This window comes from Perissodus microlepis, chromosome 11 (genome assembly GCF_051167445.1).
Source record: "Perissodus microlepis isolate ML-2025 ecotype Zambia chromosome 11, ASM5116744v1, whole genome shotgun sequence".
NCBI lineage: Eukaryota > Metazoa > Chordata > Actinopteri > Cichliformes > Cichlidae > Perissodus > Perissodus microlepis.
Genome location: NC_140471.1, coordinates 3,444,307 through 3,458,372, shown reverse-complemented (window position 1 = coordinate 3,458,372; position 14,066 = coordinate 3,444,307). Strand labels below are relative to the sequence as shown.

The window sequence follows — 14,066 nt, the reverse complement described above, 5'->3', positions numbered from 1 at the left end:
GCCATACATTTGTTTCCATTATTGCTGTGCCCCAGGTAAAGTAATGAGACCGCAGTATGAAAACACTCAAGCCTGCTGCATTCCTGAGATGATTGCAGAGCCAAACACTGCCATGTGTTATGGCACACCTAAAGACCACTGACCCGCTCACGTGGTTGCTGTGAGTCTCTGCAGTACAGACATGATCAGGTCTGAGCAGCACATAAAGACACATGACAGTGTGGAGCTCACTGCTGCAGGATTCAGATTACTGATGCAGGACCTGAATAGCTCTGGTATCTTTAATCCCACAGCCCGCTTTACTCTCAATCATGCTCTGTTGCGAGTTTCATTGTGGCTGAAGTGGACTGCTGACTATTATAAAGTGCTCAGTTTCTAGGGCATGGGTTGGTGTGGCAGAGGAGGATGCTGGGATAGCGTGAGATGGAGGCAGATGATCCGCAGTGGCGACCCCTAAAGGGAGAAGACGACAGAAGAAGCAGCAGCTTAGTCCTTGTAAAACAAAAGCTTGCAGAGAGGACATGGTTTCATGGTATGATGATGACAAAAGGATGACAGCATAGGTGACACAGCTATAGAATTTTTATTATGATGTAATACAGGAATGATGTACGAAGTGCAAAAGAACACACGTGTACCAAACTCGGTGATTTGTGTGCATTGATTTTCTCAGTTAGACAAACTCGGTCTTCATCATCTGAGGCTGAGATATTCCAGGCTGAGGTGAAGAAGAAGCCCGATGAAGCCGATGCTTTGCGGGGCGAGGGGGGGGGCACCTCGACCCGCGCTCCGAGCCTGGGTCTTGTAGAGGGCAGCAGTCTCAAGCTGGAGCGCAGAGAGCAGCCCGGTACTCTACAAATATTCCTCCTCCTGCAACACACTGGAGGGCGGGGCTGGATGCTTGACAGCCACTCTCTGAGACCAATGAAAAGCCGGTGTTCCCGGGAACCTTCCAATCTCCGCATCCCGGGCGGGGTCTGAAGGGTCGAAACCGGAGAGAGAATCCCAAAAAAATGATATGTAGACTGTGGCGGAGCTGGGAGCGAGCGGGACGCTGAGGGAAGAAAAAGAAGTGAGAAGAGGAGCTCCGTTTGCTCGCTGTGCCAGTGCGCAGACAATTACGCACGCTTGCCACTTTGGATGCTCCAGCGCGGACTTTTTGTGCCTCTTGTGGAAATGGAGCCGCATTCTTGAGTCAGTCTCAAGAAGGCATTTGTTCTCACTAGTTGATGAGAGCAGTGAGAGCCGCTCAGGCTTCGTTTCCTGTGTTTGCCAGCGCGTTGCAGCTGGGCTGAAGAAGCCCCGCAGGGCTGCCTGAGCACCGGTCCTCCTCCTCCTCCTCCTTCTCCGCTTGAAGCCCCACAGCCAGCCCGCTGCCAAAGTCGGTGGGAGAGAGAGAAAAAGATAATAATGTGCGACCTGATGCCAGCCTCTCAGCCCCCGGAGAAAATGGGCAAAATGAAAAAGTTGAGGAGAACTTTGTCAGAGAGTTTCCGGAGTATCGGTGAGTACTGTTTCCCTTTTTCGAGCCTGTTGTTAATAAAAACCCAGAAAACAGATGTGAAATGTCTCCTGCAGCAGCTCAGACCGCCGCTTCCCACTGAGATGATGTCTGCTCACAGTTTGCGGCCGTGGAAAACCCACATCAGTGGGCTTGTTCGGGTGTTTAAGCACTGCGCACCTCATTTTGAAGGAAAACTGCAGATTTGTCAAGTTTCTTAACTGTTGTGAGGATTTTCCAGCAGACTGTCCGCTGCTGACCAGCGGGGCTCACACTTTTCCACTAACGGTCACTAAGTGTTGGTACACAGCGTCATCTTCGTGAATTCAATCGTATTCATAGGAAGATGACTGCCGTTTGTTTTTATCGCTACATTTTGTGTCTGTGCTCAGCTCGTCTTTTATAGAAACAACAATGGACGCGATCAGTTCTCCGCTTTTCACATCACCTCTTGTTTTGAAGATACTTGTCTGTTTCAGCATCTCCATTGTGAGGCGTGTATCACCGTCTCTGGGCTCTTGGGCAGAAAACATCTGTACAGATGTCGGCCTGAACATTCTCCTCTGAAGTTTGGAGAATGTGCGTGACACACTGATTTATGACGGAAATGATTCATGGAAGTGATGACAGATCCATGACAAAGAAAGTAGTTCATATTTCGGTAAATGTCCCAAAGCGGAATGTTTATTTATTTATTTGTTGCAGTTTTCATATCAGTAACCAAAACATTAATATCACTGGTGTCGGTTCGGTTCATGTTTTGAACTTTGATAAAAATATAAGAGATGAACTTTTCTCTCCCTTTGATTTTCCTTACCTGTTCTAACATGATGCAGTAAACATGAGAAACGAGGGCCTGGCTGATCATCATCTTCATGGTAATTAAGGTGTATTGTGTTTATCTGCAGGGACACAAGCGCTCTCATTGTTGAGCAATCTGCTGATCATGACAATGCTTTTGTTTCCAAAGTGTCACAAATGAAATCTTTGACCCCAGCAGCATTTTCAGATATTCCCACCAGGAAGCAGGATTATTTTCCTCATATTATTTCTGCATGCACTAACGCACACATTTCTGCAGTCACTTTTCACCTTAAAACAGAACATCAGCAGTTTTTATGATGAGTTCACATTCAGCTCTTAGATTCAATTGAGTCATTGTGTTATGGAGACAGTGTATATGAAATGCATGCACGACTTTGTTTCACACGTTGTAATTTATCTGTTATTGACTGTCAGTGTCAGCAATATGGTTCCTAAGGGATTCATAATTAAATATATGAACTAGAGGAAAGTAAAGCGATCTTAGTTTGTCACAGAATTTGGGGCCTGCATATATTTATCATATATTTTGTTTGATGATGGCCCAAATGTTCTTTTCGACTGGACTGCAGGCCAGTGTGGCACCCAGAGCCATGCTCCAGGACAGTGAGTAATGTGGTTTGGCATCGTCTTCCTCAAACAAGCAAACTTCACCTGGGAGAAATAAAAACTGCATATTTTGTCATTAACTCTGTGACACTTAAATGATGTCGTTATGGTTGCCACGTTGGTCGTGTTGAACGAAAGCATCGACATGATCTACAACTGAGGATGTGCGTACTCGCTGCAGTTAAGTAAGGCGAGCCTCTGCATCAGTGCTAGTTAGAAGAAACTTAAACCAGAAATCAGGTCTTTGATGTCATCTTAATGATTTATTGATCAAAAGACAAAAATCCATATAAATCAGAAACCATGATTCTTATAAGTTTGGTGTGTAATGTGAACATATAGAAAGATTTCTGACCTCTGTCAAGCTCATAATAGTGCTGCATAGAACTATTTAAAATATGTTTCTTTTGGCCATTGTTGGTACTGACATCAGGGATATAAAAGGATTTTAATAATGACTATATATTTTATGACTTTGTAATGTACATTACAGTAACAGGTTATAACAGTTTAAATACATGTACAATGTTCTAGAATAAAATAAAAAAAAACTCTTTTTTTTACATAATATTCATGACTAAACATTTAAATAAACACGCTTTACAATAAAGTGAATGCTACACATGTATCCATAAATAAATAATACATTAAAAAATAATGTTGAGTACAGTAAAATGTTTGAACAAAAGCCTGCACGTTGCACACGTTTTTTGCTGTACGTTTAAAAAGACCACAAAACACCAAAATGAATATATAGAAAATACAACACTGTTGCTTTAAAGTAAACACTGAGCAGAGAGTGAGCTGTCCAGGCCGAGGTTTCTCTCTGAGGGCTTCTCGTTTTCAAACAGTTGCGACGTCTGTAAGTTGGGAATATCTGAGCTCCTGCAGAAATATCACTAAAATGGTCATAAAGCTGGCGTGAGTGTACACTCGCGTCTTTAGCCCAGGCCAGCCACATCACCCACACAAGGTTACAAAATCCCAGAGGTGCACGAGCAGGCAACACAACACTAAAGCACATCTGCTGCTGGTGGATGTGAGGTCACTTTAGCAAGAGGACTATGTTAAATGGTATAAATGGGCGTTAAGACGTCATTGGTGACAAACCCCGACCTTTAAAAAAATATAAATAGTATTTTGTGTGACAGAATTAAGTTTTGTCCCTTGATTGCCGAGATTTGGGAGAACAATTAAAAAAAGAATTCACCACATGAATCATCACCCATATTAAGATGGATGACACTGTATCCATAATTTCTAAAAGCTGACGGTCCTGTTTTTGGAGCGTGTTTTGTTCTTGTTTCCATATTTAATGTATACTTGAAGAAAATTGTGTTGTAAATACTCATTTTGGTAACAGTTAAGTGATGCATAGGCGACAGCAGCTGAACGCGACAAACAAACACAAACGGAGAATGTAAGCTCGCATAGCAGCGGGAGGATGATGAATAGGAAAATCATGAATTTGGATTTACGATCAATCTCTTTTAAAAACATGTAGATGCTAATAACGGCTCGTGGAAGGCCTCGTTGAGGTTGCAAACCTGCGAGGACGGTGATAAGGTGGATTTTTTAAGTGCAGTGCTTCTTTAGGGCCTGAACGTGAAAGCCATTCAAACTGCTCTCAGCTTTGTCTTTAGATCCTCTGAATCTTTTTAATGACATTATGTACCATAGATGATGAAATCCATAAACTGTTTTACTTCAGTATAATTGTTGGACTGTTTGCTCATGCAGGTTTTCAGTGTAGTGAATCCCTCTGGATCTTTACGTCTGGGATCAACTTACTAATAACTCTGCTGTTTGAAGTACACCCACCAGCTTGTTTCTGCACTTTTTTTGTGTTAAGCATTTTCAAATGATTTCATCGTTTTGATTTATATGTTACACACCATCCCGCCTTTTTCAGAAATGGGGTTGTTGACTTGCTGATTAACACAAAAATCTTTTCAGCTCTACATGTAACTTGGATTATATCAGTTGATGTCTGATTCATAGGAAATGTATAAAAACTACAAACTGAATTCTTCTCACTGGATATTAATTTTATCCTCCGTTTTCTTTTTTTAAACAAAGCGTTCGTCTCCAAAGACACACAGTTAGTCAGGTTAGGTTAATTGGTAACTCTAAAGAACCCACGGGTGTCGGTATGAGTGGTCTGTTTATGTGTTAGCCCTGCGTCAGACTGGTGACCTGTCCAAGGTGTACCCTGCCTCCCGCTGGGATTGGCTTCAGCCCCCTGACAAGGATAAGCGGAAGAGAGTGGATGGATAGTTTGTTTCAAATATTTAGCGATACACAATATATAGTAAGTAAGGCTGTTGCTTTTCTGTCATAATTTTGTTAAGAATTATTTCCATAAATGCCATGAAATTACCAGTGAAATTGTTTATCGGACACACGACAAGACCTGACGATGTGCTTGAAGTGACGCTTATGCTTTCATGCACTCACATCACTGGCTGTAAAAGGTGTGTGTGTGTGTGTGTGTGTGTGTAAAAAAGGTGCTGTTTTACACACACACACACACACACACACACACACACACACACACACACACACACACACACACACACACACACACACACACCTGTGTGGCCTTCGAAGCAGTGTGTTGTAGACAAAGAACAGCTGGATGCAGTCTGTAAGAAAATGAGAGCTTGAGTTTGGGTCAGTGTTGCAGGAGGAAGCGAGATTGGCATTGACTTTTCTGCTTTGCTGATGCTCGTATCCTATTGGCTGTCTCTCCTCTCATCTAAATCAACACATCTAAGCATTGATCGGCCCCTCGCCTTGCTCCATGGAAGCCTTAACAAAGCAAATTCAAGAGAGAGCTGTATTCTTTATATCCTTGTAGGCATGTTGATCCAACAGGTCCCCGTGGACAGCACCGTGTTGTATGCGAAATGATAGCACCGTGCAGCGTAATGCATTGTTAGTATTTTCATTTGAACAGACACAAACCAGGTTGATGGGCTGATGCAGAGTTTGTCAGCCTGTTCTGAACAGTGACCTCAGGTTTGAAGAGACCAGTCACGTAGTGAAATGTCAGGATGGAGTGCTGTGTTTGCAAGATCATGAAGACAGACTGGAGATGACTACAAACAAGAACCACTGCCTTGGACTTTGCCTGACCTCCAGTGCAGATGTTGTCCTTTTTTACCATTTCATGAAACAGGATTCTGATTCCTGCAGCATAATGTCAGCTCGTGCCACCAGGCAGCAGCTCTTGCTGAATGCTGATGCAGATGCTGGTGTCCAGTGGCAAATGTTGGCACTGGCATTTGAGCAGACAGAAAGATTAGAAAAGCTTTAGATAAATGAGGAGTTCCTTTGGCTCAGCAAAGCCTTCAGTGACCTTCAAATTTTTAATTTTGCCTTCCTGCAGTTTTGGCAGTTTAAATTTGTCAGTGAACTGATGACCTTGGAAATACAGGGGGTATCAATTCATTGAAGGGAATTAAGAGAGGTTTCTCCTCCCTCATTACTCCTAAAGAGGTGCCCTTGAGCAAGGCAATTAACCCCCAACAGCTGTTCAGTGGCCAGCTGATCGGAGTGTGGCTGCAGCGTCAAGCTGTTAATGTGTGATTAAGAGTATGGCCACTGTAACTCTCCTCAGGCAGACACGAGTGCTGGGAAAAGCTACAGTCTTCACATTCATTTCGATCAGATTGGCACTGTGGGGAACATGGATGGCACCGATTCTGAGATTCATCACAGTGAAGCACACGATGTGTTCAAGCCAAACACTCACTTCGCCTACATCCTGCCCAGGCCGCCATAGCGAGCTAAGAACTCAGTCAGTCTGTGGGAAATGGTTGTGTACACTATACACTGTTATTACTATAAAGAAAAACTTTAAATAATATTATTTGTCATCATATCTGTGGCAAATTATAATGCATGTATGAGTTGACATGGTATTCTAGAACTGCAGGGAGAGAAGAGGACCCATGCAGGGAGCAGAGAGGTTTGATGTGTGGTGGAGGTCGGGTAGGCAGAGATGGAGATGAAGCTGTGTACAGGTAGATTTAAGATCTGTGCATACAGTCAGTCTAACCTTTGATCATAGAAACAAACAAGAACCATCATGGGCGTTCATGTGGGTGTGCATCATGCTGGGTCATTTAGCCCAGAGTATCACACCTCTGGAAGTAACCATTACCAAATGCATGCAGCATAGCTAAGTTACAGGTAGCTGACTAACTGTATGTAACATTAGGGTGCAAATGACTGGAAATTGCAAAGTGATCCATGAGGTCAAGCTATTGATTTTAGCTTTCAGGAAGTCATGTAGTGACTATGAACATGCTTGTTGGTGCCAGATGCCAGTCTGGTCTGAGTATTTTAGAAACTGCTGAAATGTTGCTCTCTCCAATTTTTAGTATTGGCATTATTAGTATATTAATATTAGTCTTTGAATTATAACCTGCTGAATGAATAAGAGAACGGATTCTGTTATTCATTCAGCAGGTTTCTAATTTAGAGCGGATTCAGAAAACTTTGTTACTTAGATTTTCATTTCCCCCAGTGCTTAATTAATCTGTAGCAATTCATCTCAAGCCTCAAAATCTTCAGTGTTGGAGGAAACAGTGAAACAGTAAATGTAGTAACTCCATTGTGACTGTGTGTTTATGTGCTCTGCTGACCTTCCTAGGATAAATATAGATTAAATATATGTGAATGTCAGATGATAAAAACACCTTAAGATTTCAGTGTTTTATTCTGCAGATAAAATTTCGAGTGCAGCCAAGCTGGAGGGATTTGTCCTTCAGCACGTACCTGGTTTTGAAACGGGATTAAATCTCTTTCATGACTTTATTTCCTGTATGAAAGACTGGTTTAGCTTCTTAATGGTTCTCTCAAATGTGATCAAAAGGCAAAATATATAAGTGAGGAGCAGCTGCAGAAACAGTGATTGTAACATGCTCTTTCCTTCAAACTCTAGACTGAACCTTTTTTCCATACTCTGCAGATAAATATTGATTCGTTTGCATATTTGTCACACTTACATGTTTGTGTTACATGTTACAATGTTGTTTTTAAATGTTTTCACTCATCCATTTTCTGCTGCTTATCCAGGACTAGGTCGTGGCCAGACTTCCCTCTACCCAGAAATTTCCTCCAACGCGTTTGAATTTTTTTACGTAGTCAGGCATGCGGAGTGTAGTATTGTGTAGTCGTCTATATATGGAGAAATTGACGCTGAGCAGAAATTCACATTATGTACTTATATTAAGTCCAGCCATATTCCTCCAGAAATAGTGACGTAGTTGCTGCAGGTTGGTGATTTAACTGAAAAATGACGCAGATGCTCAGCAACCCAACTTTTATGTAAGAAATGTACAACCAGTTGGCAACTAGCTGAGTTGAGCACCATAAGACACACAGACAAGTTGTGCTCACTGGGACAAACTTACTCAGACTGATTGCAAGGTGTCCCTGTGTACATTTGGTAATTGGACAGCAGTTGTTTGCTAACCTTTGGCAATCTGTCTGAGACTGAATGCAGGCTGAATGGAGACAGGTTGCCTACCACCAGCCGACTTTGCGATCAAAAGTGGCTGTATAGAAGTTGAGGGTGTTGGACATTCACCTTTTCGATGACCAGCTGGTTGCTTCAACTACGTGCAATTGGTCGCTGAATGCAAAGAAAAAAAAAAAAGAAATCACTGGGCAGCCACCGATTTTATTTATTTATTTATGTCCCTCTGGTTTTAAGGAGGTTGGTAAAATGGTAAATGCACTGGTTTTCATACAGCATTTTTCTCTACCTGACCACTTAAAGGTTTTTATACAACATGCCTAACATGCACTTTTTTCTTTGCTGAAGTGGCATCTGTCCAACATTCACCTTCAGATGGATGCATCGCAGAGTCACTTGGGGTTGATATCTTGTCCAAGGATATTTGGCATCCAGAGATTAAACCACCAACCTTCTGATTAACAGAGAACCTGCTCTACCTCCTGAGCTAAGCCACTCAAAAAACACCTGGTATTCCCAGGTGGTCTCGCATCCAGATGAGATCGGCTGTGCTCAGGGTGGTATGGCCGCATGCTTGTTTCGTTTTTTAGTGGGACTGAGCAGTTACAGAGTATGGTTTCAATAGCCCATATTCTGTAATTGCTGTGAAACCCATTTTCCCAGAATGATGAAATATTCTTTTCATTTTAACAGATTTTAGTAAACTACAGTCAACAGTATATTATACCAAAAATAATTACTTTAAAGAGTTAAACTACATGTACATTTTCAATGTAATGTAAATAAAATTTACTTAGTTGGTATAAATTCAGTATATAACAACCATATTTTCCTTAATGATTAAAAAATAATTATATATATTGTTTTTTTATTTATTCCTTCATGAGGGGAAGAATCTTTTTGTTAGTTTATGGGGACTTAAAATATTAGTAATCAGTTTTTGATGTCATTACTGTATTTTGAAAATTGTTGCTAATTAACAGCTAATTAGTCAGTTAATAACCTTAAGATGTTATAAACTGGAGTCCATCGGTGCTCCTGCTGCTGCTTGAGCACATTGAATTTGCTTGTAATGAATTGTGCTATATAAATAAAATAGGCCGTTGCTTGTTGATCTAAGCTAGCATAACCTTAGGCAGTTACAGCACAAAGCTATCAGTTATACCATTAGCATTTATTGCTTTGATAAACATGTAACGTATTTTTGTTGTTGGAGCAGTTATAGCTTCTCTGTGATGAGCAATATATATCAGTACTTTAAAGATTAAAAAATGTTAGCTAAATTAGTTTTGTCTGATTGGGTATCTCAGCACCAGGATGTCGTTTGGTAATATTAGGAACATGAGAGGACGCCTGTGCTACTCACCACGGCCACTTTGGCATTTTGCTATTTCAGTTAGAGTATTGTTGATCTCTTTTTTCATCTTCCTTCAACCGGGAAGTTCACTGACTTCGAAATTTGTTGTTCAAGAAAGTCATTACCTCTTCATTAAAAAATAAACCCCAAATAAAATCAATGTATTAGAAGAGTCTCACCTTTTTGTTCTTTTTCAATATGGGAAGAAAAATAAAAAAACACATAAAAATCCAAATAAGAGTATTTTTAACTTTATTTTTAATTTTTATTTGAATAAAACATAAAAAAATATTTAAATAGAAATATTCACCAGTCGGTGAGAAATGCATTTGTTGTTTTATGGGTACTAAATGTTGCATGTTATCCACGGCTGAGGCTCCATTGTCTACCTGCAGACTAATCCATTGTATTGAGTGTGGATTTGCGGCTGTCTGGAGTGTGCAGCCTTTGGGGAATGTGTGTGTACTGATCCTCTGAGGAGAAGGAAGCAGCGGTTTCACGGCTCAGTTGCTGGGCTGACAATGCTTCCAAACTCACTCTGAGATAAATAAGTCATTTTACCTGGAAGCACCACCTCCTCCCAGATCACACTCTGCCTGTGCTGCCTTTGTCCTTAGACACAAACGTAATCATCATGAGGAAGTAATAACTAATAAAAACAATCATATATAAAGAATACTTTTGACAGGCTCCTTGTGCTGTGGGAGGAAAAATAAAGACAAATATGAAAAATATTGTTGTCAAATGCAATAATGTCCTGAAATGAACACGAGGAGTTGATTGTCAGCGTGGGTTCAAGCATATAATTGAATCACTGGTTACACCCTTTCTGGTAATTTAGACATTAATAACACATTTAGATGTTCACAGTCTCTTCTTTATGCAGCTGCAACATCCTGCACCACAGTTTGGTGGTGTTAGCTCAGAAGGCAGAGCAGGTTATCGACTAATAAGAATCGATTCATTTACCATTCAAAAAACAAAGTGACACAGGTTTTAATTTTAGAATTAAAGTGAAGGAGGAGGCAGGACATTTGTCAGGAAGTGGCTTTTCCAGACAAGCGATCCAGGACAGTTGCTCAGTTGCTCTTTATTATTAGTATTAAAAGTAAGGAAAAGGCTGCTTAGCTTAAGTAAAAAACACCCAGGAGGTAGTCTGAATTAGTACAGCACCTGTGGTTTGTGTTAGAATGGGTCAGACTGTTGGATGGATTGCTTGCTTTTTTTTTAGTCTGCATGAAATTAAGCTTCATGCGTATGAGCATGTGTGAACAAACCACTCTGAATTCTCAGTTAGTCTAAAAAACTTAATAAGTTTCACTCATTTTACCAAACATTAAGTACAAGCATTGTCTATATATTTAGGAGCCTTTCAAAACCAACAATCACATCCTTCAAAAACAAAAACATATTTTATATGCAGATAAAATGGCCGCCACTTTATGCCATGCATAACATGTCAGTTTAGCTTGCGAGTGTGGCTAAAGATGCTATGCTAGCTAGGGATGGGTATTGATAAGATTTTCACGATTCCGATTCCATTTTCGATTCTGTTTAACGATTCGATTCTTTATTGATTATTTTTAAAAAAGGAGAACACTAAGGTCGATTAGGTTAGAACTTTGTTTTATATCTTCTCTTTGAACAAGATAGAAATTTAGGAGTAACATGGCCTTACAAACCAACAGTGAGATCTTAAGATATTCACAGCCTACGGCTCGTCAATGGGGTGTCACAGAGTCCCCAGGAAAAAAATTGTAAATGTAAAATAATAAAATAAATATTCTTCTGTAGCAATAACAAAGTATAACATAAATTATTCTGTAGCAATTACACAAGAATATCCAGTAATGTCCCTGCCTACAATTAAACACATCTGCTGTGGCAAATGGCTGCAAGCCTTTGACCACAAACTGAGTCACTGCTCGGTGACATTCGTCTATCCTGGCCTGAAAGGAGACGCTAACGGTAGACTGCAGCGAGAACTGCCAGCATCTGAGCCAGACTCTGTCTGTCTCTCTCATCATGGTCACCTAAATGCACAGTAATGGCAGGTTTTGTAATAAGGCAGATCGCGCTAACATAATATGCACTGTTAGTTGATTATTTACCTGCCGCATTAACGGGAGAGGACGTGCAAACGTTACCGCTGCTGCTGGGTTGAGATTCACGAGTCCGGAGCGGAATTAAAAACATGACATTCATTTAAGGTCATCGTGTGTTTTGTGAGCAAATGCTTTTGCATATTCGTAGTGTTTCCTCCCTTAAATGAAATATCTACTTGCAAGTATTGCAAGTTGTCCTGTTGTCATCCGTTTTCGTAAAGTATACCCAAACTTTTGAGCGTTTAAGCCGCTTAGGCGCCGTGTTTCCTGCCAGGTAAATGACGCTCCGCAACGTGGGGACGTCATTCGGGGCGACTGGAATCGAGAAGGGAATCGTTTGCAAAAATGGCAAACAATTCCAAGGAATTGAAACAGTGGGAACCGGTTCTCAACAAGAACCGGTTTTCGATACCCATCCCTAGTGCTAGCACCGGCTGCCTTCTTTCCTTGCAGCTTGAGGTCCACATACTGGTGTAGAAACATACTGGTGTAGAAACATACTGGTGTAGAAACATAGGTTCAAGGTTCAAGGTTCTTTATTTGTCACATGCATAGTTATACAAGTATAACACACAGTGAAATGTAACCTGACACGCTCCTCGACATGTGCAAAAATGGGGGGGGGGGGGGTAGAGGAAGAACATTATATATATATATAGTATATACATTAGGTGAATGTGCAGTAGTAGCAGCAAGCAGGTGAATTCTGTACATTAATATGAATATACATCTGACCATTTTACAGAATAGACAATATAAACATATTTAAAATTAAAGGAATTTGAAATGTACATTGTGCCTGGTACTGGTGTAGAAACATACTGGTGTAGAAACATACTGGTGTAGAAACATACTGGTGTAGAATGTGTTGATACAGTCCGGTGGTTATAAGAGCCTCTTGAATCCATTACAGGCCATGTGCATTTTACCTTACTTTCTTGATTGACTTGTTTTTGGTTTGGATGAGCATGTATCTTTATTTAATTGTCTAGTCGGCACTAGTTTCTGTGCCACTCTGTAGTGTTTCTTCAAACAGTGGTGACTAATACTGCAGGTATCGTGTTGAAACGTCCCACTTAACTGTAACTAGAAAAACAATTTTATTGTGTGCAGCTGGAATTTTTATATCTTTCTTCTTAGAGCAATGCTGTATGTCGTAGCTTCGCAGTACCCGACCAATTTATTGGGGGATCGATCTCAGTTATGAGCACTTAAAAAAAAAATGTAAAAACTAAGATTTCAGTTTAAAATGTGAGGAAGTAGCAGAAGAAACGCCCTCCAACCCTGCACCAGGAACACAACAAACACCTGATCCTAATGGAGTCAGGCACAGTGCCAACAAGTAAATACATAACTAAGTGTAACAGATGTAGTGACGTTTGTTCATGTTTCATGTGTCTTAAAGAAAAAAGAAATACCAATATATCAGATTTTTAAAACACCAAATATTTGTATTGATCTTAAAATCCTGGGCTCAGTTGAACAACAATCTAACCCATGCCTGATTAACCTAAACAACAGGAAATAAAACTTCGGACATTCTGATGACAAACTGGAGACGTTACCAGGCCAAGTTTACGCCACAGTCGCTGCTCAGGACTCTTTTCTGCATCTCTACTGTTATACTTTTTATTTTGCTCATTCTTCAAAATGTGCCAATAGACCCTTCTTCTGATCTTGTGTCGCTTTCTTCTTTTTGCAGCTTTCAAGAAAGAGGACAGCAGCTTTGATGAGGTAAGTTGAAAACAAGTCAATTTTAGGGAGCTTGGCCCACTTTCGCTGTTATGCTTTCACGGCACTGGCCGGGGCTTTTTCATTAAAATGACTCTTCAAGGTCTCGTTGGCCAGATGTTGCCAGCAAGGACTGCACTGCAGTTGATTTTTTGGATGTGGGTCCCGTTGTAACTGTGTGCATATGGTGTGTAATATATTCATCTCTGAGTTGTCCCTCGGGGTCAGTTGCCATTACAGAGCTTCTCTGGCCTGCCAAATGAGGCAGCGACCAGATTTGATCTAAATAGATCAAATATCATTTTTCTTGTAATTTTATTGGAGATTATATATCGGAATTTCAGGAGCGGGACCACGCCACGAAACACACTCCTTCCGGTTGTCATCTATATAGGTTCCCTCAGTTCTGCAAACTGTTCATTCTCGTTTACGTGCCCCACCCTCCCTCCCTCC

At 40.8% G+C, this 14,066-nt stretch overlaps 1 protein-coding gene across 1 annotated transcript in view; it reads left to right on the top strand.

Annotated features, from left to right (window-relative positions):
- Window positions 1-1,018: 1,018 nt before the first annotated feature.
- cdk14 (cyclin dependent kinase 14) overlaps window positions 1,019-14,066 on the top strand; it is a 216,951-nt gene continuing 203,903 nt past the window's right edge. The window contains exons 1-2 of the mRNA XM_084943042.1: window positions 1,019-1,504; window positions 13,585-13,616. Coding sequence (XP_084799168.1) covers window positions 1,411-1,504; window positions 13,585-13,616 — 126 coding nt within the window. The 5' untranslated portion in view covers window positions 1,019-1,410. The remainder of the gene's footprint in view (window positions 1,505-13,584; window positions 13,617-14,066) is intronic.